At 34.5% G+C, this 24,644-nt stretch overlaps 2 protein-coding genes across 3 annotated transcripts; one reads left to right on the forward strand and one right to left on the reverse strand.

Annotated features, from left to right (window-relative positions):
- Window positions 1-217: 217 nt before the first annotated feature.
- Window positions 218-24,564, reverse strand: LOC144960653 (uncharacterized). 2 transcript variants are annotated; one of them, XM_078893924.1, is made up of 16 exons: window positions 24,426-24,561; window positions 22,828-22,890; window positions 21,148-21,310; window positions 20,700-20,843; window positions 20,254-20,395; window positions 19,598-19,816; window positions 17,458-17,611; window positions 16,923-17,063; window positions 16,223-16,387; window positions 15,424-15,571; window positions 14,957-15,095; window positions 14,304-14,402; window positions 13,700-13,829; window positions 10,683-10,787; window positions 10,163-10,206; window positions 218-9,065 (listed from the first exon to the last, which is right to left on the reverse strand). In XM_078893924.1, exons 1-16 carry the CDS (start codon window positions 24,488-24,490, stop codon window positions 8,959-8,961), a joined length of 2,028 nt encoding a protein of 675 aa, XP_078750050.1. In that variant the 5' UTR covers window positions 24,491-24,561; the 3' UTR covers window positions 218-8,958. The 2 variants fall into 2 exon arrangements, with proteins under 2 accessions (XP_078750050.1, XP_078750059.1); XM_078893933.1 differs by having other exon boundaries at window positions 8,817-9,065; window positions 19,625-19,816; window positions 24,426-24,564.
- LOC144958061 (uncharacterized) lies at window positions 4,916-5,233 on the forward strand. The gene has a single exon (XM_078889703.1). It carries the CDS (start codon window positions 4,916-4,918, stop codon window positions 5,231-5,233), a length of 318 nt encoding a protein of 105 aa, XP_078745829.1.
- Window positions 24,565-24,644: the final 80 nt, after the last annotated feature.

The raw sequence follows: 24,644 nt of genomic DNA on the forward strand, positions 1-24,644 counted from the left end.
ACTTTTTAAATGTACAAACAATAATCTACGATGAAGTGATGATGCTGTGTCGTCAGCAGTGTCAGGCAGAGGCAGAGGCCATCATAATTAATCGCCAATCATAAATCACAGCACAGACGCCTTGACAGATAAAATGTGCATCAAATGCCCAAGTCATGGATAAATACCTAAATAAATGGGCATTGGTATAGGAACGAGATCCCAGCTGCCATCTTGCTTTGTTTTTTTTTGTTTTTTTTTTGTTTTTGTTTGGATCCCTGCATTTACGAGTTTCGTGTACATGAATGTGTTATTGTAATGCTTTCATTTATACATTGATCAATACCTCAAGTTGATAAGAGTTCTGTGTTCGGCCGCCATGTGAATACAGTTTGTACAGTGGAGGGAATATCTAAACTATTGATGAATTATTCTGGATTATTTTAGATCTTGTGAATTGTTCTGGATTGATAGATCTGGATTGTGGTATTCTCATCAAGTACAAGTACGAGTACTATTACAAGTACGAGTTGTAACCGGAAGAATAAAAATTTGCCGAGCACCTTCTGAGTATCAACAAGCATCCATTGCAACAAATACACCATAACTGGCAACGAGGTAAATAACTATCTTATTAATCACGGGAAAAAATGCCTAAAACATTTGATTATGATGAGATTGAACCTTTTAGAAATTACAAAGATGCACAGATCACAGCTAACGGTGTGTCAGAAAACAGACTGCTCTGCTTTTGTCATCTATAGGGGCTAAAACATACAATATCCTACGATCTCTGACAGCACCTGATCTTCCTTCATCGAGATCTTACTCAGAGTTGTGTGCATTACTTACCACACACTTTTCGCCTGTCCCATTAGAGATAATGGAGCACTTTAAATTCCATAGGCACAATCAAACAAGCAGTGAATCTGTGTTGGAATACATCGCAGCCATCCGAAGGTTATCTGAACACTGTAACTTTGGTGATGTACTTCTCACAACACTTCGTGACCGTTTTGTCTGCGGCCTCAAGGACGAAACGATTCAAAAGCGCCTTCTTCAAGAGAAAGATCTCAGCTTTGAAACAGCTACCGCCCTAGCGTTGGCTATGGAAACGGCTCACCGCGATGCTGCAGAGCTACACAGGGGCAACACAGGCTCCGAACTTCATCAAGTTAACACAACTAAAATGACAAAATCCTCCAGCAAACAAAAGGCTACACGACTGCCACCATGCCTGTCTTGCAGCAAAACTAATCATCAGAGAAGCGATTGTTTCCTGCGAGATGCCATCTGCAAACAATGTGGAAAGCAAGGTCATACACAGACTGTTTGTAAATCCAAACCAACCAAGACCATCCACAAACCTCCGCAGAGACCTCCAAAAAGGAGGGAAAAATCTGTGCACTCTGTAACAGATGACCAATTCGGCATCAACATATTCAATATTTCCAATAACGGTTCTTCGCCAAAAATCACGACCAACATTCAAATTGACAACACTCCTGTCACAATGGAGATTGATACCGGCTCAGCTTTAACAATCATGTCTTTAGAAGATTGTGTTAATAACTTCGGACGTAAACCAAAGATTCACAACACAGACATCCGACTTAAAACCTACACTGGCGAAATAATCGAACCATTAGGCTCACTCGATGTCATAGTTAAGTCCAACATGCAAGGAAGCACCCAAGAAAATCTAAGAATGTTTATTCTCAAAAAGGGAGGCAACCCAATCTTAGGTCAAGAATGGCTTACAAAACTTAAACTTGATTGGCAAAAAATTAAGAGCCTGACAACTAACATCCAATTTCCTGACCTATTTTCTCCAGGTATTGACACTGTTAAAAACTTAAATGTGTCACTGAAACTAAAGGAAAATTCCAAGCCAAAATTCCTAAAATCAAGGACTGTTCCTTACGCCTTGAAAACCAAAATAGAAAATGAATTAAGAAACCTTGAAGAACAGGACATCCTGACGAAAGTCACTCACAGCGAATGGGCTACATCCATTGTATCAGTCATAAAACGATCCGGTGACATTAGGATATGTTGGGATTTTAAGGTCACAATAAACCCTGCACTCATAGCAGAACAATACACACTACCAAGGATGGAATATATGTTAGCCAACCTGCAGCAAGGTAAAACGTTTTCCAAAATTGTCCTCAGACAGGCTTATCTACAATTAACCCTCGACGACGAATCAAAAAAACTTACAACCATCAACACGCATCAAGGTCTCTACACCTACAACAGGCTCGTATTTGGCATCACTTCAGCGCCTGCAATATGGCAAAGAACTATGGGCCACATACTCAACGGTTTACCTGCTCAGTGTTACCAAGACGACATAATTGTCACTGGGACAGATGATATAGAGCACTGTCAAAATCTTCGAAACGTCCTGAAACGATTACAGGATTTCGGTCTCAAGGTGAATCTCGATAAATGTCACTTTTTCCAAAAAGAAGTCCTCTTCTGTGGCATAAAGATCTCTTCTCAGGGTCTTCACAAAACAAAGGACAAGATTGAAGCCATCGTAGATGCACCTATTCCAACAACCAAAACCCAACTACGTTCATTTCTCTGTCTCGTGAATTACTATCACAAATGGCTCAAGAATATAGCAAATATTGCAAAGCCATTGTATGACCAGCCAGACTTGATACAATTAAAATGAAATCGAAGAGCAATTGTAACAAATGTGACCTTTATCCTGAAGCTAGGAAGTGTCCAGCCTTCGGGACAGTGTGCAAAAACTGTAATAAACCCAACCAGTGGGCAAAAGTATGCAGGTCCAAATCTGACAATCCACGAAGGAATCATGGCAAGAACAACTTCAATTATAAAAAAGAAGTGAACAGGTCAAAAGATAGAGCTTCTAAACCCAGTTATGGTCACAAAAAACTGCACAACCTAAATGTAGATCCTGATAGTAGAGATGAAGAATTTCGATTAAATATTGACACCCTGTCAACTAATAAACAACACAGAAGGGATGAGATTTTTACAAGAATTCCCATAGTTGTCCCTGGGAAAGAGGATGAGACCATGAATCTCAAAGTAAAAGTAGACACAGGAGCTAATGTCAATATTATCACTTGTAGAGCATTAAAACAAATATACCCTGAAAAGTTCCATGGCGACAAACACGATTTGCAGACAATCCTGTCTGCAAGCAAAATTAGTCTATCAGGTTATGGCGGAGCGACAATCAAACAGATGGGATGCCTGGACGTAATGTGCAAAGGCAACATGATTAGTTTCTTGTTGTTGAATCCAATAGTCCTAACATTATTGGCTTGGAAACGTCTCGAGATCTAGGGCTCGTAAAAATAAATTGTGCTATCCAAGCTCAAGGAGAAACCCAGAAATTAACAATCAACCAGTTGAAAGAAGACTACGCAGAGTGCTTTGATACCATTGGAACCTTCAAAGATGAATTCCATATCACATTAAAGGATGGTGCAACACTAGTGATACACTCTCCTAGAAAATGTCCAGTCCACATAAGAGATGAGCTGCTCCAGGTCTTACAAAATTGGAAAATGACGGTGTCATCGAAAAGGTGAGCCAACCAACAGATTGGGTCAACTCCTTGGCTTTCAGCAGAAAATCTAATGGCAAGCTGCGCTTGTGTTTGGATCCAAGAGATTTGAATAAAGTGATAATGCGAGAACATCACAGAACGCCTACTCTCAAAGAAATTTCGCACAAGTTCGCAGGCGCTAAATACTTCTCAAAACTTGATGCTCAGCACGGATATTGGGCTATAAGGCTGGATAAAGAATTGAGCCTATTGACCACCTTTAATTCGCCTTTCAGTCGGTATCAGTTGCTCCATCTTCCCTTTGGTCTTAGTGTCTCTCAAGACATATTCCAGAAAAGAATGGACCAAATATTAGAAAACTGCCCAGGAGTAGAGGGAATCACAGATTATGTGTTCTTGGCCAAAACAATGAAGAACATGACAAAAACCTTATTTACCTGATGGATGTAGCTAAGCAGCATGGACTGGTGTTCAATAGTCAAAAATGTTTTATTGCACAAAACAAGATTACATTCTTTGGTCTTCAATGGACATCTGAAGGCATACAACCAGATCTGGATAAGTGCGATAACATAAAACGAAAAGCTAGCCCAGTGCAAAGCAGACTTACAGTCTAAGTGAAAGAACAACAGCATTCAGAGAACTTTTAAAAAAGGACAGCACATGGCAATGGAATGAATCACACGAGAATTTATATCAGCATTTGAAAGATGACATTCATCCTCAAATATGTTTGTCTTACTTCGACCCATCTAAGGACACAACATTAGAAGTACAGTTCATTAAACGGCCGGGTGGCAGCACTGATACAAGATGGAAAGCCTGTGGCATTTACTTCCAAAAGCCTCTCCAAAACTGAAAAAAGATATGCAAACATTGAGCGAGAAATGCTGGCCGTTGTGTTTGCATGTGAACGATTCCACACCTACATTTATGGGAAAGCAGCTACAATACAGTCTGACCATAAGCCATTGGAAACAATCCAGCTAAAAAACATCTCAAAGGCACCACCTCGTTTGCAAAGAATGCTACTGAAGATCAAGCGTATCAGATTAATATCCAATATAAACCTGGCAAAGAAACAGTATTTGCAGATTTTCTGTCCAGAAATAGACCTACCCCTGGAGACGAAACAGAGCTGGATGCAACTGTTCACTCCATAATGATCAGTAAAGAGAGAAAATATTAGTTACAGGAAGAAACCCTCAATGATGATGAGCTCTCAATGCTCAGAACACAAATTATGAATGGGTGGCCTGAAAACATAAAAGAAGTCCCAAAAACAATGCGACCATACTGGTCCATGAAAGACCTACTATCCATCGATGACGGCATCATACTGAAGGGATCAGCACTGTAATTCCAAAGAAACTACAGAGAATGATCCTGGATAAGCTACATATTAGTCACCAGGGCCAAGAAAAATGCGTACTGGCCGCGAGAGACAATTTGTTTTGGATAGGCATGACTAAAGACATTATTGAAAAGATCAAGTCGTGTGAAACTTGCAATAAGTATGCAAGATGTCAGACACGTCAGCCACTTCTGCAACCAGAACTCCCAGATAGACCATTTGAGAAACTGGCAGCAGACGTATTTCACTTAGGTGGTCAACATTATCTACTAATTGTTGACTACTACAGCAAGATGCCCTTTGTAAAGACACTGACTAGCCTAGCACAACCAGCAGACAAGTGATTGACTACATGCAATCTGTATTTGCAATACATGGTATCCCGATAACAATAATCACCGATAATGCAAAACAATTCACAAGTTATGAATTCAAATAATTTGTGAATGAATGTGACATAGAGCATGTCACATCAAGCCCATATTTCCCACAATCCAACGGTCTGATAGAGAGGATGGTACAGACAGTAAAGTCATGTTTTAAAAAGAGTAGGGAAAACAAAATCTTCAAATGGCCCTCCTACAACTGAGAGCCACACCTATTGACCACTCATAACCTTCCCCATCAGAACTTCTGTTTAAAAGAACAGTGAGAACAATGGTACCAAGCATGGCTAAAAGCAACTAGAATGTGGAGCAGATTAATAGAAGAATGCACCAAAAGCAAATCAAACAGAAACACGATTATGATAAAGTGTCAACAAATCTAAAACCGCTTAAGCCAAACCAACCAGTATACATCCAAGACCCAATTGCAAAGACATGGTCCCTAGCAACTGTCATTCAACAAGATAGTGAGCCCTGAAGTTACTTGGTAATGATCGAGAATGGAACAATCATGCGTAGAAACCGCATTCACCTGAGAGAAAGATTTACTCAGACCCCCCAACCCCTACCACCCTGTGTTCCCCAATAAATTCCCCTCCCCTTGCTGACAACCAAAACACAAGAGATGAAAGCACCCCTACTACTACTATTACAACTGCAACAAATGCAAAAACAAATACTCCAGTGCAGGTTGAGGACACAATTGACACACCTCCAATGGAATACCGTACCAAATCAGGTCGTCAAGGCAACCGTCCCAGTCGGTTCATAGAAAATTAATCTTCAACCCTTGTATCGTCACCTCACTCAATACTATTCAAACTCTTCAGTACCCTCTGAGTTTAAATATCTAAGAGGAAGAGTGAATGTCGGAAATAGTCCACATTGACTATAGGCACAATTGCACTAAACTAGGAAGTGTTTTAGAATGCATACACTACATACCCACAATGCACAAAATTTCAACCACAACTTTTACAATGATTGGAAGGAAATTTATTGAGGTGAACACATGACATAACACTAGGTTAGGGACCAGTGGATAAAGGGACAAAATAATGCCCTCCACTGTAGTGGGATTTGATCTCAATACATGGAACAAATGAATTGGTCGAATTTATATGTGTCGGACTGTATGTCATTTTTGTATTGTGCATTATCTATCTTTTCTTAGGTGATGAATTGAACCAAACAAGACAATCTTTTGAGCATTTCCTTTTTGACAGGAAAAAATTATTGGTGGTAAATAAAACTCGAGCACTTTCAACATCAATGAACTCAATAGTAGTATTTTGCAGTCGTAACAATCGATTTGTTGGTTGAAAACGGTTGCAGTTTTAATTATTTATAATTAATTATGTAAATGAAATATATGGGTTTGTATTTATATTTGCCTCTGGTTTCATTTTGTGGATATTATCCTTCTAATGCTTGATAACGAAGGCAACTTGATCAGCCCAGTGGACCTGAAACAGGCTCCATGCCTCAAGTTGACAGATTCGATAAGAGAGAGGAGAATGAGCAACAATCTAAATTTTTATAAGAAATCAATAAATTAGTTTGCTGTTGTTAGTTGTTTCGTTTTGTTTTGATTTTACGGCGCTTGAACACTTTTGAGTCTTCCAGCACCAATGATGGGGAAAGATGTAGATCTGAAATTAAAAGCACTAAAGAAAACTTAAGACAAATTAGGACTTGTTGTGAAAGGGAACAATATTCTATGAGCAATATATTATGTTGCTGGTTTTTTAATAGGGATTTTACGGCCTTGTGACACGATTACTATTAAGTCATTTCAGTGCCAGTAAAACTGAGGATAATAGAGAGAAACGTAGATCTTAAACACCAAAGAAAAAGCAAGACAAGAGGGCCTGGTTCAAAAAGGGAACAAACGTTTCCACGAGTAATCCACCAATGCGCCCGCTTTGACATTACCTAAAAGTACTAGCCAGCCCAAGCAAAGGTCCCCCTATAAAGTATACACTAAAATGTTTATAAATTAAAAAATAGTAAAACATTTTATATGGGGCAATATCTACTAAATGCACTCAAAGTGATTTACAAGGGGTCTTTAGCTAACAGCAACACTTAGCATGTAGGATGAGAAGTGATGCCTGCTAGGCGATATCACAATTTTTTCCTGACAGAGACAAATTAATAACTATAATAGTACATTAAAGAAAGATAATTTGCAAGGAAAAAAAAATATCATCTCAAAATAAGGTACCATTACTATTACTATATACATTTGTGTGCTTCCCTCCCAGCTGAGGATCGACACCATGACCAGGAAAAAAACTGTGCAATCTTAATGCAGAACAAAAACAAACATGAAAAGGAAAACATATGAGGGATGGAAGCAGCAAGTGACTTCTCTACCCAATTTGGGAGGTAGAAGACCCTACTCAGCATGAGCAATCTATCAATGTACCTATTTTGACATTACCTAAAAGTCCCATCTAGTCAAAAGCAAAGGATCCCGCTATTAAGTACACACTCAGGGAAAAAAATCCTGTCTCAACGAAAAAAAAAAAAAGAAACTAATTATTTAACTGTCTTACTCCCAGCTAATGACCCCACCCCCTCCCCTCCCAACAGCAACACTTAGCATGTAGGATGAGAAGTGATGTCTGCTAGGCGATTTTACAATATTTCCCCGTCAGAGACAATGCTGTTAACAGCCAGGTACTTATTTTGCACCTGAGTATGGTGAGTAAAGAACATTTTTCAAGGATTCAACTATGCGCCGCTCAGAGTGGGACTCGAACCCAAGACCTTCCGATATCAAAGGGTAGTGTCGTACCACAAGTCCACATAGCCACAAATTAACTATAATAGTACATTAAAGTGAGATAATTTGCAAGGAAAAAAATCCCCACCCCCCTTCCATGTTGATGATTTTGTAAATAGATTACAAATGAAACTGGAGTTTTAAAAATTTGAATTGTTTTAGCATAGAACTCAGATCTTGCTGGATGGCATATTTCATAACATAAACAAACATTTAGGGTACAAAACAATATTTCTACATATTTTCAAGAAACTATAAACTCAAATCTATCACAGTGTGCAAAATATACGTGTATGAACAAGATAGATATTAAAAGTGTCTCGTCCATATTAGGTTTCGAAAGAATACAAGAATTGACAGAAAATAAAAATCAATAACTCTTAAAGTACAAGGAACTTAAGCCAATGAAATCGTTTTTGATTTATTGTTTGATTTGTTTGTTTTTTTCTCCAACAATGTCAATGGTTTCAATAACAGTTGACATGTGTCAAACAAAACAAAAAAATGACAACAAACAAACAAAACCCAAAAAAATAGAGGAAAGAAAAAAAGAAGTTGGGGACTTAGAATAAGATCTATGACTATTAAAATCTGGTACAAGCTAAAATCACATATGATTAATATAACTAACGCCAATGAAATCGTTTCTGATTTGGTTACCTATTTGTTTTTCCCTCCCAACAATGTCAATGGTTGACATGTTTAAAAAAAAAAGATAAATAAAATTTTAGAAATTTAAAAAGACGTTGGGGGCTCCGAGTAAGTTCTATGATTATTGTTTGAATCTATAACAATATAACAAGCTAAAATCACAATTGTTTGAGCATAAATCAAAAACTTACATTTTTAAAAATTATATTATATTTACATGAAGGAGAATGAAAAAAAAGGTTCAGTCATAAAAATCAAAGTCATAATTGTCTTCAGCTCGTCTACTGCTACCAAATATTCCAGCATCAACTTCTGTGTCTGTGTCAAGATCAGAACTAATTCTCACTCCTGAAAATAAAGAGGTTTGATGTACTCATCTTTTTATCTTTGTCATGACAAAAATTATAATTTTAAAAATTACATCTATAACATTATTAAAGACTAAAAAAAACAAAACTAGCGAAAAAGAGCAACATTTATGTGTCTTTTTACTGGTGGGAATCTTCCGCCAGTGGTTTTGTGAGACATTTGAAAGATATTTTAGACGACCTAATAATGTTGCAGGCACTGAGCTCTAAATCTGATAAATTGTCATTTGTACCATCTTCATTTTCTTAAAAGTTGAATTTACCTAAAAATTCGCAAGTTCCATATCATTTCTGACACTAAACTTGAAGATAATGTAAATTGTAGATTATCAATATATGCAAAGAAATCTACTTTAAAACTTTATGTAGAAAGTAAGCATTCAATATTCAATGCATTTTACCATCAGAAATAACCACTACTCTACTATAACTACTACTACTACTACTACTACTACTACTACTACTACTACTACTACTACTACTACTATGACTACAAATACTACCACTACTACTACTACTACTACTACTACTACCACTACTACTACTACTACTACTACTACTACTACTACAACTACAACTACTACTGCTACTTCAACAACAAATAAATCACTATGAAAGTACATAAATCATTTCAAAGAATTCTTTTGTACATATTAAATCTTATCCTGTTTTGTTTGCTTGGTTTGTTTTTTTTTGCTTGTTGTCTTCTTTTTTTTTTTTGTTAAAAAAAATTTTTTTTATTTATTTTCTTGGGGGGAGGGAAGAGGTAAATGTTGGTACTTTATTAATCTACATAAATTTGCAGTGAATATTTTTATTATATAAATTCTTTCTTTCCAGTTAAATACCGGCTTGCTAAATTACAAAACTTTCAAATCATAAAACTATTTAAAACTGGTACAATTGAAAGCACAGCCATGTGACTTGAGCTTCAGTGAATATTATATTTTTCTTGGTAAAAATGAATGAAGTCCAGTGCATCAGTTTTACATTTTTGTCAAATAGAATTAGATGTGATGTCAGATTAAAGTAAAATAATACCCCGCTTGCAAAGCATTTCATTTTTATATTTCTTACCCTGGAACTTCTTTTGCGGTGATATTGCTGGTTGCCTTGGTGATCTGAAAGGAATGACAATGAGGTGTTATCTCAAAGCCAGCACAATTTTGAAATCTTAAATTCTTATAATTTTGAATGAATCCTCCCTTATGCAATAGAACTCGTTTTTATCAAGTTCCAAATGATATTATAATTATATAAAAAAAGGAATGAAAGTTGTATTTAAATTAAAACAAAAAAAACAACAACCCCCCAACTCATATAGTGGTTGGAGATCCTTTGATATCGAAGGAAAATTTTTTCCCAACTTAGATTCTTTTGCTGAGAAAGATATCTATATAATTGTATTTTCTGGCAAATCAGCCCTCCATCATAAACATGTTATTGTAAGTTATTAGTATGTATTTTCTAAACATATAAGAGTATTCCATTCTCCGCAGATTCAGTGACTGTGCTAGTATTCTATTTTTTTTTTCTTCAAAAATGAATTACATTTTGAGAGCTAGTATATAAATAATATTAAAACAAACAAACAAACTTTGTGTCCAAAGCTGTTGGAACATAGACATGGGATGTGGTCTGCAAGGTACTTGTCTCAGATGGTTCGTCCACATCAACCTTTTTTCTAGGGGATTGACTCACTCTGAAATACAAACAATACAAAAGTTACTGCTTGAAGTTTGGGAAAGTTTAAATAAAGCATTTATGATAGTCTTTGGCAATTCACAACAAACCCAAATAGTATGATTCGGATTTGTTCCCTATCAACATTACAGGAAACCGATGAAATAAATAGAACAACAAAAAGGAACTAATCCGATAGAATTTTATCGCATCTTATTTATTTTTCTTTTCTATATTTATATTTATAGTTGATAAAATCCTTAAAAACAAGAATCATCTAAATTTATCTTAATGCAGTTTCCTATTTTAAAAGAAGATTAAAGCTTTTGGTTTTTGGAGTTGTTTTTTTTTTTTTAATGGAAACCTGATCATCCCATGATTATAAAAAAACTTTCTATGATTAGTAATTATATATATATATATATATATATATATATATATATATATATATATATATATACAATATAAATGCCGTATACAAGTTAAAAAATTAATTTTATATTAATTACAGTGGGCTGTAGATTAAATTAGTTTAATTGGCCTTTGTAATCAATTGATAATATGAAGAAGAGATAAAATGAGATAGCTCAACATACTCTGTTCAACAGAATATGAAATAAACAACTTGAAAGTCAAATTTGAATGCAGTTTGGCATGTGCTTAAAACGAGGTCAACGCATCACCTTTTTAGAAATCATGTAGAAATTAAATGTGATGTTTTAGCTCATGTAATTTTAATTTGACTAATAGTATAAAGTCAAAATTTACTTTTAAACGCAATTGCAGTATATTACATATCTGATTAAGTTTCATATAGAGTTCTTAAAAGTTGGTGTTGCTTGTGACCAATGGTGTCATCAAACACAGCACAATACTAAGACTCGACACGAAACTTTAAAGCTCGTGTTTAATGTTTATAAAATGTTTTATTATGAGAAAAAAGCATAGATTTACTATCTGAACTCAAATCTTGGAGTAACTGTTTACCGTTTAACCGATATTGAGGTTTATTGGTTTTGGTGTCATTTGTCACAAGCAACACGGCATGCGTGAACACGTGGAAGTTTGTTTCGTTAAATGGCGATTCGCAATTTTGATCCACCCTTCTTACCAGTCTTTGAAGTGCAGCACTTTCATTTGCCTTTCCAGGGTGGCTCCAGGCAGAAAAGGTAAGTTGAACTTTGGTGTCATCGCTATTTTACATTGTCACAAGCAACACTTGATATAGGATATTACAAAGTGCCACCAAAAAATTATGTTTTCAGCTGTTAGTCTATTACAAATATGATATTATGACATCTCACATAAGACTGTGATTTTGACACAATTAATTATTTCCTTGTAATTCTAGTTTTTTATGTTTCAGGGTTGTATCAATCAAGAAAAAGACAAAACTCGAGTTTTTGACGAATCCAGATAAAAGAAGGGTTTTCAAGAAATTTGATTTGATTTACTATTAACAAACTATATTACTACAAACTAGCAGATTTGAGCAGTAGGGCGGATGTTACCGTATGGTTACATGAATTCATTACCATGGCTGATATTTATCTAGTGTTTGTGTGACTTCTGGTACTTTTTGTGACCATTGGTGTCATTGGTTAAAATGTCACAGGTGACACTTAAGTTTGAAGTTTCTAATGTATTTCTGTTTTCATGTTCTTCAAAGCTTGAAATTTCATTGAATTACATTTTAACAGGCTATATTGCGTGTGTTCAGTTGCTATTCTTGATTTATTGAGGCAAAATTGCGTTCTAGTGCCGATTTTGACCAAAGTAATAGCAACAACGGTATTACTTATTTCTAAGTATGTTTCCAATTTGAAAGTATTTAGTTTCTTAAAATATTATTGAATTTCATTTTAGAGTAGGTTATTGTGCTTTTTTGACTGAAAATAATGATATATTATGGACGAAAGTGTGATTTGGTGTTGCTTGTGACATAAGTAATGGTGTCACGGTCTTATGTCACAAGTCACATTCAGATGCTCTAATTTCCATGTATATTTCTATTTTTGAAGTCTTTGGTTTCTGAAATATTATTAAATTCCATATTTAACTGTGGTTATTACACTGGTTTGACTGAAATTAATGATATATTGTCGAAATTGCAATTTGGTATTGCTTGTGACATAAGTAATGGTGTCATCGATCTAATGTCACAAGTGACACAATGTCGCTAAATAAGATATGCTTTGGTCACATTATTTCCCGACATTTTATTCCAAAAGTTTCTGAACATTGCTGGTAATAAGCATATGCAATATTGTTGTTGTTGTTAATGTACAAACATTTTTATGAAATAATATATTTGCATTCTATGTTGCTTGTGACCGATGACACCAAAAAGCAACCGTTTCTCCACTAGTTGGTAACACTATTGCACTATGATTGTTGTTGATTGTGTCTTTTTGATTATAACTTACTAAATAAAGTTTGATACTCAACAAAAATCATTTGGTTATTGAGTTTTTTGTCTCATTTTGGTGTCACCGGTCACAGATGACACCAGCAACCTATAGGTATTGTTGACGATATTATGCTGCGTTAGACCTTAAAGTTATCTAAAGGGCCTTTGATTCATGAAGTACAGGGATTTTGCTACACATATAGAAACATGAATGGACTATTATGTCACTTTTATTTTGAGAAAAAAAATTGGCACCTTTTGACCTTGGCTCATATATATATATATTATTCAAATAGGAGTATAGAAGAATCTATATAAGGATATATACAGTTTGGTAGCTCAAAGATTGTCTTCTCACACATTTTACACAATTTCGAAATGCTTATAATCATTTCATTCACAGCTCTTTTCCACGTGTTCACAGGGGATATCCAAATTTAATACTTTACCCAAAGTTTTATATTATCACCCCCATGGATATTCAGCGTACTTATTTTAACTAAATATTTAAGAAAACATACACAGTGGGATGAGTTAGTGCAGTAGCAATCTGTTTTTCTACATCATCATCTGTGTCTTCTTGTGTAGAGGATTGACGCCTGGGTGGATCACTCCCTCCAGTTGAAATCATACTTTTATATGCAGCAGTTTCTGGTATGAAAATCAAAATTATCATAAAACTTTTTGGGGTCAAATTTTCAAAATTGTACTTTACAAAGTTTTTTAAAATCAAAAATTACAAGACAATTTTTGTATATCATTTACAGTCTTATCATATCGGAAATGAAATATCATTTTAATTATTTAAAATAATTGTAGTATTTTTAACTTAAACTATCAGGGTTTTTTCATTTGCATGAAAGCATTTTGAGACTTTGGCATTTAAAATAAATCTTACATCTTTCACAAAAAGAGTGAAATTGTAAAAAAAAAAAAGAAGAAGAATTCAGAATAGATCTTTCCAGGTTATTTATTTAAAAATAGTATTTGTTTCTGTCTCAATGTTTTACTGGCGAGATGTGCCAAGATTTGCATCAATAATAGATTATAGATTAATGCCTACAATTATAATTTTAAAAGAAAATATAATGCAGAATCACAAGTATAATTTCATGCTAATTTTACCATTGAGTGGTACAGAGTCTCTGGGCAGGCTATGAATAAAACTTGAATCGTCATCACTTAAAGGTCTCTCTAAGAGGCTTCCAAATTTGAGGCGAGGTACTGAAATCAGAAATAATAAAATACATATCTCTTTGTGATTGACAGTTAACTGTAATTAATTCTGAATAAAGGCCATTCAGTAATTTCACTTAAATCACTTTAAAAACTGACCGAAAATAACAATGATACCACTATAATATAAACCTTTAAAGTTTCCTTTTTTGTAAAGACGGAATCTATACCTTTGATTTGGTTATTAATGGATCAGTTGTATATCTTTTATTTGTTATTAATTTAATGCAAACAGTCAGATAGGAAAAGATTAACATAATTCGATGAACTTCATAATATAAAAGCATCTGGCATAACTTAATCATCATCTTTGTCTGACCACTGGTATGAACGAATATCTGGCTATAGACAGTGATGAATATTGAAAGGGTGCTTCAAGAACAATTTTTATTGTATGAAATAGAAATTTGATCCTATGTTTTCTATTGGAGATATACATTAATCATTGTAGAGCACATTAACCTTCATTTATGTGGGCATTCAGTTATTGGATTCAATTTTTTTTATCCAGAAAAATGAAAAGAAAAGGTAAATTTTCATACCTCTCCCATCATCAGCAAAACTTCCAGAACCTTCCATCGTGCCAGCTGGACTCATTGACTTGCCCGTACTTTGAAGGACCATTTTGTCCCCGTTCTGATTCTCCAAACTTTCAAGTAGATGAACAACGAAAGTATGAGCCTAGAAAATTTAAGAAAAAAATCTAAATGAATCTGAACAAATATTTAGTGTATTGAAATCACAATGTATTGTGCTGGAACTGTTTTGAAAAGTCAATAGCTTCTGTGTCAATTTAGGGGCATTTCATTCTTACCATCTATGAAATACTGAAAACTAAATTTGACATATCACTTGTTATGTTTAATTTAGCATTAAATTTACATAGTTTGAATTGCATTCTTGTATTCATATGTTGTAACCTGAAGGCTGGATTATCGCTTGTTTTGCTTTGATAGTGTTCTTTTCATCATATGGGTTGACTGACAATTTGAGTTGTTTTGTTTCTTACCTTATCCTGAGATGCATTATCTGACACCATGCAGGGGGTGAAAATGGCGGAAAGCTCATAAGATTTCATGACCTGTGATCCAACAAGCTTTACAAAATGTGAATACATGGCATTCCATACAACCTGAGCCTCTGGAGATAAATGCTGACTGAAACAAAGAAAAAAGAAAAAAACACTCATCACATGAGTATTTTAAGATCTCTAAAATGAAGACTAAAATCTATTGCTAATGTTGTCATATTTATTTTTTAAATCATGGCCTTTGGAGCATAAAACAGACAGTTGTGAAAATGGAGACATAAATTTTGACACGTAAAAAGACCTTAATTGGTCAAATGATAGGTGAAACATTATCTCAGGCCTCTCTGCTCTCCTAGCATTAAAGAAGTGCTGGTTCGAATTTAATCTGAGAAAGTGCATTGCCTTTAAAGGCTACTTTGTAAAACGAATTTAACATTCAAAATTCTTTGTCTAATTCCATTTTAATTGGATTACAATTTCCAATTTCACAAAAATTGACATGGTTTTGAAAATGAGTACAAGGCCATGAAGTGACTCACTTAATTTGAAGGGAGAGTAATAAATCAGATTTTAAAAACAGACATTCTCTTGCTTTTCTTTTTCTAAATTGATATATAGTACATCAGATGGTTCACTTCATATTTTATATGTGCATACTTCAATTGATATATTGTATTTTGATGGTTTCAAATTAACGTGTGAATCATAAATTTTAGTTATCAAAGAAGACAATAATTCACTTGATAACTGAAAGTCTATCTCAATGACTAAACCAAACCTTAATTTTTGTGGAGTAAGAGTTGATACATCCCCTTGCAAGACGCTTTCAGGAATGAGGCATTTTTCAGCTAAGCTTCGAATGATCAAGGTGATTTGTTCAAGGACTACCATACTGATGAGATTCACATCAATCATACCCAGATCAACATTGCTATTGGCTTTCCTGTTGTGTTAAGGAGATAGAGTCAATACTTCGACTATTAGAAAGATGACTGGAAGTTTATTCAAATTATAATTGCTGCTCAAATAATACCAACATTTCTAATTATACTTTAAATACAATTCATGCACAGATTGAAGCAGAATATTATTTACTCTAGAAATATAGAACAGTATTTTCTGTGTCTTTTTGATTGTTACAATTCAATTTTTATAAGAATTCAAAGGAAAGATATGAACTAAGAAAAATAAATGGAAGTCCCTATTTTAGTAAAATTTTTGACTCACAAATTAATAGTCCCTGGTTCAGTCAAGACTTTTACCTGATCTGTCTATCCACCCAATTTTTAAAGATCTGGTATAAAGTACTTTTTAAAAATAGACTTGCGTCCTGTCTAAAGGGTAGCATTTAATGTGTACTGTCAGATTTACGCTATAAAAACTGAGATAAACCATGGGCCTTCCAACAAATAAAACAAAAACAACAAAAAATATAATATTTAAATTACACATTCAAAAGCAACTATTAAAGACTCTACCTAATAATGTCATTTTTTACACTCGTCTCAGGCCAAGAGGATCGATAGTATCCCTCGGGTGAAAATGCATCAGGAATGTCAAATTCAATCAATCGAAGGAGATTGAGTAATCCATCAATTGATAACTCTGGTTTTATTGTCCTGTAATTATGAATGAAAAATATAGAAGTAAATTTAAACAACAACAACAACAAAAAACACAGAGAAGTTTAATTGTTAATCATTACAACATTTAAGTAAAAAATACTTATCTAAAATTTCTTTCGCATAAATTGGAAAAGCAAAAATATTCAAAAAATTTGAAAGAGCTGGTAAGGGAAAAGGTTGAAGGTTGGCATGCAAAGAAAATTCCATTACTCTTATAACAGACAATACAAACGGGTAAATGAATGTTCAATGATGATATGGAATGATTACTAGAATGAAATATGGAATAGTTCTGATGTCTATATAACCGGTAGTTTCCTGAAATATGTTTTCATAGATATTTGAACAACAATACAGAAAAAAAAAACATAAACAAAATATATAATACCCATATGATTTTGCTGGCACATCTTTAATGTTCTCTTTCAGATCTGTTCTAACAATTGTGTTCTGAGCAGACATTGCCATTGGTATTTCATTATCTGTTCCAAAATCACTATTCCCGTCATCATCATCCTCGTGTGGTGGTGGCTCCATTGAATCTTTGACAAAAATGTTTTAAAAAGAGGTGGAGGGGGGAGGTGTGTGTGCATCAATATATAAGTATTGGTCAGTACTGACCCCCAGACGCTAGTACCTGCGTGTCAGTGCTGACGAACAGGCGCCAGCGCCTGGGGGTCAGCACTGACCAATAACCTGGTGTTATTGGTCAGTATTGAACAACAGGTGCCGCCGCCCACAGACAGCCTCTCTTCGGTCTGTGCCACCGCCCCCCATTAATCAGCACTGACGAACATCGGGCCTGTTCGTCAGTGCAGACAAAGACCTCTTCGCACTTATTCGTCACTTCCTAAAGTAAAAAAAAAACAATTAAAATCCCAGGCTTTCAAGGCCAACTTATCCGATGACACTAAGCAACACTTGGTCACTTAGATAAATTTGATGTCTAACGCGTTAGATCGTGGCCTTCGTAAAGTTATGGCCTGATCGTGGCCTTCGTAACGAAGGTCACGGCCTGATACTTACCAAAAAATGACGTCAAACTGCCAGTCTTTTGCCATAAAAGAAAACAAATCGTCAGTCGTATTCAGTAGTTCAACCAACGAAATAACTTGTTTCCTTGAACTCTACTAACAACTCACTAACCGGTGCAAAAACCAAATAATGACGTCAAACTGCCGGTCCTTTTGGATTTCAGTATCAGGCTATAACATAACGATGGCTACGGTTAGATGCCGTTGGGGCAACGATATGACTGTCGTTGTTTCAAGCCACCATACGATTCTTTTTTATTTTATGTTGTCTTTGTGTGTATGTGTTTTTGTTTTTCTTTTTTTTTTTTCGTATATTTTCGTTATTGCTTAAATTAAAGAAAAATAGAGGAAACGTGTTATAATATAATATTTCTTGTTACGATTCTTTTATAATACATTGTCCATTCTATTGATGAGGTTTTAAAAAAATGTATTTGTTTTGTTTTTGTTTTTTGTCATGCAAAAAAAAAATAATAATAATAATAACGGAAAGGAGGAAAACCTGATAACGAATAGATAATTCCATTTTTTTTTTTTGGGGGGGGGGGGGGGGGGGGCAGCGTGGCTCAGCGCTACGGTCTTTGCTTCGTACCCGAAAGGTACCGAGTTCGATTGCTTCTTTCTTTATAAAAAGAACATTATTTTCCTCCTCATGCCTTTTGATGGCATCAGTTAAAGCCTTCAAGGAGGCAAATTTGTTGCCGACAGTGAGTTCCATAATTTGTAGCTTTCTCCTGTCTCAGTGAGATGCGAGCAAGCCGAATTTCAAATGACTGAATGAAAAAAGACGAGACAATGAAAGAGCTTCACTTTCAGTTCTGGCGTCACGCATCAGTGAGCATGCGCGTTGGAGGAACCGAAATATAAGGTTGCCAGTTTGGCGTTTCAACATCAAATTTGGTATTTTTCTCAGGACTGAGCAATATCATTTGTTTAATTAATTGATAAATTTATTAAACAAATCTCACGTAAACCGATAAAAAAAGGTGAAACCAAGGGACTTCCTTGCGACTAGTATGGGACAGGAAATGCGGATTTATTTGTCGTAGAACAAGTTATTTCAAAAAATGGCATTTTTCCATAATTTTGGCACCGTCAGTACCTACAGGCGCCAGAACTGACCAATAGATACCAGTACGTATTAGTCAGTGCTGACCCCCAGACGCTGGTGCCTGTTCGTCAGTACTGACCCCCAGATGCTAGCGTCTGGGGGTCAGTACTGACGAATAGTCACTCCGATAACAATATATACTATCATTCTTACAACAATATTGTATCTTTTAATTCAAATATATATAAACTTTACAAGAATTATGTATTACATGAAGTCTCAGGCAGTAATTGTGAGGGATGCATCATGCAGTGGAAAGTGGAAAATTTATAGTTCAAAATTTTGAGAGCATCACACCAAAATTATGATGAAAGATTTAAAATAGAAATATATTTAATATGTTGACATAATTTTTACCCCCCAAAAAATGTTTAAGTACTCACAATTAGAGGATTGTTGTATGGTCTGACCTGATTTCTTTGACTGTATTTCAACACTTTGTACTGGCTGCGAAACATTTTCTATTCTTGCACTTGAAGGCATATCATCTGCCTGATATGTCCTATGTTGAGAATCAGAACGTGCACTGGGGAGATTCTGATAAATACCCGATTCTTGAAAACCAAAATAGGAATCAGCTTTTTTCAATTCCTCTGTGTAAACTGGTGACATAAAAAATGAACAAACAGGAAATGATTATAAAACATTTAAAACCTAATTAGATAGTATGTATCTTATTAAAGCAATTGCTTGTTACCATTTTGATAGGACACCTGTCTATCGCACAGTACTTTTCACAAGACCTAACAGATCCAGCTACCTAAACACTGCTGAGTGGCATGAAGGGTAAGTAAACTCTCAACTATATCCAGGCTCGATACAACTCCTTTGCTTATGAAACAAGTGCTCTATCGAGCTATCTAGACCTCCATGCATTTTATCAAAATATATTTAGTTACTTCTTGGTTATAAACACCATCATCTTATCAATAAATAGCTTAAAACAACTATTTTAAAAAAACTTTGTTTTCAAGAAAATGATATTTAAAAAGAGATAAAAACATGAAAATTGATGCACTATCAATCAAAGGCTTCATACCTCCCTGTGGTGCATCTGGTAGAGGTGGACCATTTTGATGTTGGTATACCTGTGTGGAATTTGTGGATATTGCTGTCATTGTTGTAGTAACAGGTGGATGGCTGACTGGAGTGGGTTGGAAGCTGTCTTTTCTTTGTGTTTCCTGTAACAAAACATCAATAATCAAATAGTGTATAGGGTGCAATGTTTGAATTAAATCTATCAAAGATTGGTTGCATGCTGAAGAACACAATAAGAATTCTAACGGAGCAGCACAAATAAAACTGCAAAATCAAGCACATCATTCAAATAATACCTTTATATAGCATTCTAATGTTGCAACATATTTTTTAAAATATGCAAATGACAGTCAAGAGAAGAATAACAAATTTCATAAAAATACATATGGTAAATTAAAGGAAAACATCGATTATTCTTCTTTAGGATGCAACACATTATAAAATTACCTCTATTTGCTTCATTGGCGTTGTTTCCTCTGAAGAATGTAAATCTTCATTAGGTCTTCCATGAGGTGACTGCCTTTGAGGTTTTCCATACATGAGTTCATTCCATTGAGGATATGTTCTCGAGATGTAATCCTCATACTGCTTCTGTAATGAAATTGTGGAATGGGTTAAATAATGAGAATAAAAACAAGAGTTCACAGCATTCTCTAAATTCCTGGAGAGTAGTAATCAAAAGTTAGGTGCATTAAACTACCTAGCTAAAATAAGATTCCTTTTAAATATATATATATATATATATATATATATATATATATATATATATATATATATATATATATATATATATATATATATATATATATATATATATATATATATAAATATATATATATATATATAATACATAAAAAAGACTCCGATAAGAAAGATGACAATATATACCACTCACTTTCATGAATGCAAGACGTTGAGTTCGTGCACTCATTTCATGCATGTGAGCATCAATTCTTTCAAATTCTCGCATTAACGCTTCATTTCTTAATTTAGCTTTCTTTTCATCCTCGCAAATCTTCTTCCAATAGCTGTGCAATCGTGCTGCTTTCATTTTTGAGCTGAAAAAAAATGGAAAGAAAGATAATTATTGGGATATTTAAACCCATTCCATTTTTCTGATAAACAGGAAAGTGACGAACACAAAATTGAACACAATCACAACAACCATCAATACCAAACATGAAATCACAGAATATTGCATCACAAATGAAATACAAAGAAAGCAGGAAAGTGACGAACACAAAATTGAACACAATCACAACAACCATCAATACCAAACATGAAATCACAGAATATTGCATCACAAATGAAATACAAAGAAAGCAGGTAATTATTTATAAGTTAAACATAAGTAAACTGGAATAGTCATATTCATATGGTAATATTGCCATCTTCAACACTGTTCTGATAAATAATATAATAATAAAAATAATATATAAACTTATAGATCTAAGATCACGCAAATGCAAATATTTGCAGGACATGGAAGAATTCTAACAAGTAATGAAATAGGATAAGATAAGATAAAAGATAAGATAAGTTGAACTTTATTTATCCCCTTCTGAATATCTACATTGGGTATTGCCATAGACTAATAAATTTCTAAAAATAATTAAGCAGATAATAACAAAAATGAAATAGACATAGAATTAAAGCAAGAAAAAGCTTAACAAAACAAAGCACTTTAAAAAAATCTCTCATACCTCCCAATTCCACTCGACCTCTCTCTCTCTCTCTCTCTTCTCTCTCTCTCTCTGTGTCTTTTCTCACTCACTCCCTCATACACACCAACACACACACACACACACACATTAACGAACATTCTTCTTCTCTTGTACCACCTTTATTTTGTACCCTATTATTCTCCATAGTTACATATAGTATATTCACACGCACTGTTCATCCATCCACACAGTCCTTGATCTCTATCTTAATGCCACTTCAGGAAAGTCTCCCCCAGGCAGAAGCAATTTTAAAATGTTCTGTTATGGATTTTAAACTCATCACCTTGCCTGATCTACCTGACGGTTTATATTCTAAAAATAGAGGATGTTGCTTATTTTTCAAGATTTTTTAACAATGTGCATGAGCATATTTTGCTATGTTGAAAAGACATTTTAAATTTTAAAACATTTTCCTCAACAAATATTGTTGTAACAGAAAAAGGAGCACAATGCATACTTATATTTGTTGACAGCAATGCAAAAATTTTAACCAGAATACAAATGAAATATAATTTAGACCTGTACTTGAAAATGCACTCTGCGCCATTAGATTATTATGCACTCAACTAATCTCTATTTGATATTGTAATCAGGACAGTCGTGTGATAATAATAATAATAATAATAATAATAATAATAATAATAATAATAATAATAATAATAATAATATCAATGATAATAATAATAATGAGAGGGAGAAGAAGAAGAAGAAGAAGAAGAAGAAGAAGAAGAAGAAGAAGAAGAAGAAGAAGAAGAAGAAGAAGAAGAAGAAGAAGAAGAAGAAGAAGAAGAAGAAGAAGAAGAACAACAACAACAACAACAACAACAACAACAACAACAACAACAACTTACGATGTCTGCCCTGATTGTAAACTCACTCTCAACTGCCTTTCAAGATCCATTCTTTTCTGCTCACTGCAAATTGAAGAAATGAAAGGTAGACAGTAAAAATTGGTATGGTCCAAGCCGTCTTTAAGCACATCATCATTAAGCACATTTTGGATTCAAGCATGTTAATTTTCTCTATCCGAGTTTTTGCTATATAAACAACATGCCTTTAACTTTAAGCATGGAAACTCTGGCTTCAGGTACACTTTGTTCCAAAACCGCATCTGATTCTGATTGTTAATTGTTGTTGTTATCCATTCCTTTTCATGACTATTTAAACAAACGAGTCATTACCACTGTAAAAAGAGAGATGGGAAGAAGGCAAATGAGGGATGATGTAGTCGTGGTGGTTGTAGTAGTAGTGGTAGTGATAATGATTTGGTGGTGGCGGTTGTAGTAGTAGTGGTAGTGATGGTGATGTGCTGGTGGTAGTTGTAGTAATAGCGGTAGTGGTGATGTTGTGGTGGTGGTGGCAGTTGCAGTAGTAGTGATAGTGATGATGATGTGGGGGTGGTTGTAGTAGTAGTGGTAGTGATGATGATGTAGTGGTGGTAGTTGTAGTAGTAGTGGTAGTGATGATGTGGTGATGGGAGTTGAAGTAGTAGTGCTAGTGATGATAATGTGGGGGGAACAATTTGACCTCACCGGAATTTGACAGAAGTTGCCCGTAACCAGGAATTTTTTTCTCCAGATCGGATTTTTTTCAAGAGATTTGGCATCACTGCTTTTGTATCGCTTTGATCAATAAATAGATGAGCTCAAATAAATTAATGCCTCACAGGGACAAAACAGATGCCATGCTCATTGGAAAGCATCAAACTTGAAGAAGGTTGAAAACATCAAACATCACAGAAATGGGAATAGATGGCTTCATTATATTATTCACTAATATGCCAAAAAAATTTGGGATCTTAGGATTTTTCTGGAATGAGTTCAGTGTTGCGGGATAAAACTTTGCCCTGAATTTTATTTTATTAAAAAGTTATGATGTTAAATTGTGTGCCCTAAAAGAAATTTTGATTAACGAATCTCTGATTTTTTTAATTACCTAAAGCTAAATTAAACCCTATTTTATCCTACTCATTTAATTTGGCATTGATTTAAATATCACCAAACGATAGGGTAATAATTCCTCTTGAAGAAAATAAGAGATACATCATTAAAATCCATCCATAAACAAAAAAATCTATGGAATTTTTTTCTGAGATCCATCACTCAAGTCCCCAAAATCGGGTCACAGCTATTTATCAGATCACTGCTGGAGTGCTAAATGGAAGTTTACTACCAAAATCCAAACAAAATAGGCAAGACTCAGATTTGTTTATATTATATTTTTTTTAATCTACAGCGAGACCAAAATCCTCTTGCACTGAACTTGAATATGAAGTTATAGTTTTTAACGGGAGGCCTTCCGAAAACTCCTACATCCCCAGTGTGTCTTGTTTGTAGGGGGTTTGGGAGGGGGGAAACTTTCTAAATTATTTTTTAAAGTTTCCCCGCTCCCAAACCCCCTACAAGAACAGTAATACATATGTTATATGTAAATATAAAGTAAAGCACACCAATTTGTGATTGTTTCCTGCAAATCTTTCTGTTTCTCGTAGTATTGGACACTCGAGGACGCCATGTTTAAACAGGTCTATGGAGACGGGTAAAAACGAAAGTAGAAAACATGGTTTTGCTTGAATATCAAATAATTACAATTCGTCAATCGTTTGCCTTGAATAGTATATTAAACAAAAGAATTCTTGATATGAAATATATACCAATATATAATGCAA

The sequence above is a fragment of the Berghia stephanieae genome, chromosome 1 (genome assembly GCF_034508935.2).
Source record: "Berghia stephanieae isolate SIO BIC M18660-M18661 chromosome 1, UCSD_Bste_1.3, whole genome shotgun sequence".
Taxonomy (NCBI): Eukaryota; Metazoa; Mollusca; class Gastropoda; order Nudibranchia; family Aeolidiidae; genus Berghia; species Berghia stephanieae.

Coding starts and splice junctions, on each gene's coding strand:
- LOC144958061 (XM_078889703.1), top strand. CDS start 4,916: ATGATCCTGGATAAGCTACATATTAGTCACCAGGGCCAAGAAAAATGC.
- LOC144960653 (XM_078893924.1), bottom strand. CDS start 24,490: ATGGCGTCCTCGAGTGTCCAATACTACGAGAAACAGAAAGATTTGCAG. Junction 22,891..24,425: donor CAGGAAACAATCACAAATTG/GTGTGCTTTACT, acceptor TTCAATTTGCAG/TGAGCAGAAAAGAATGGATC. Junction 21,311..22,827: donor TTACAATCAGGGCAGACATC/GTAAGTTGTTGT, acceptor ATTTTTTTTCAG/CTCAAAAATGAAAGCAGCAC.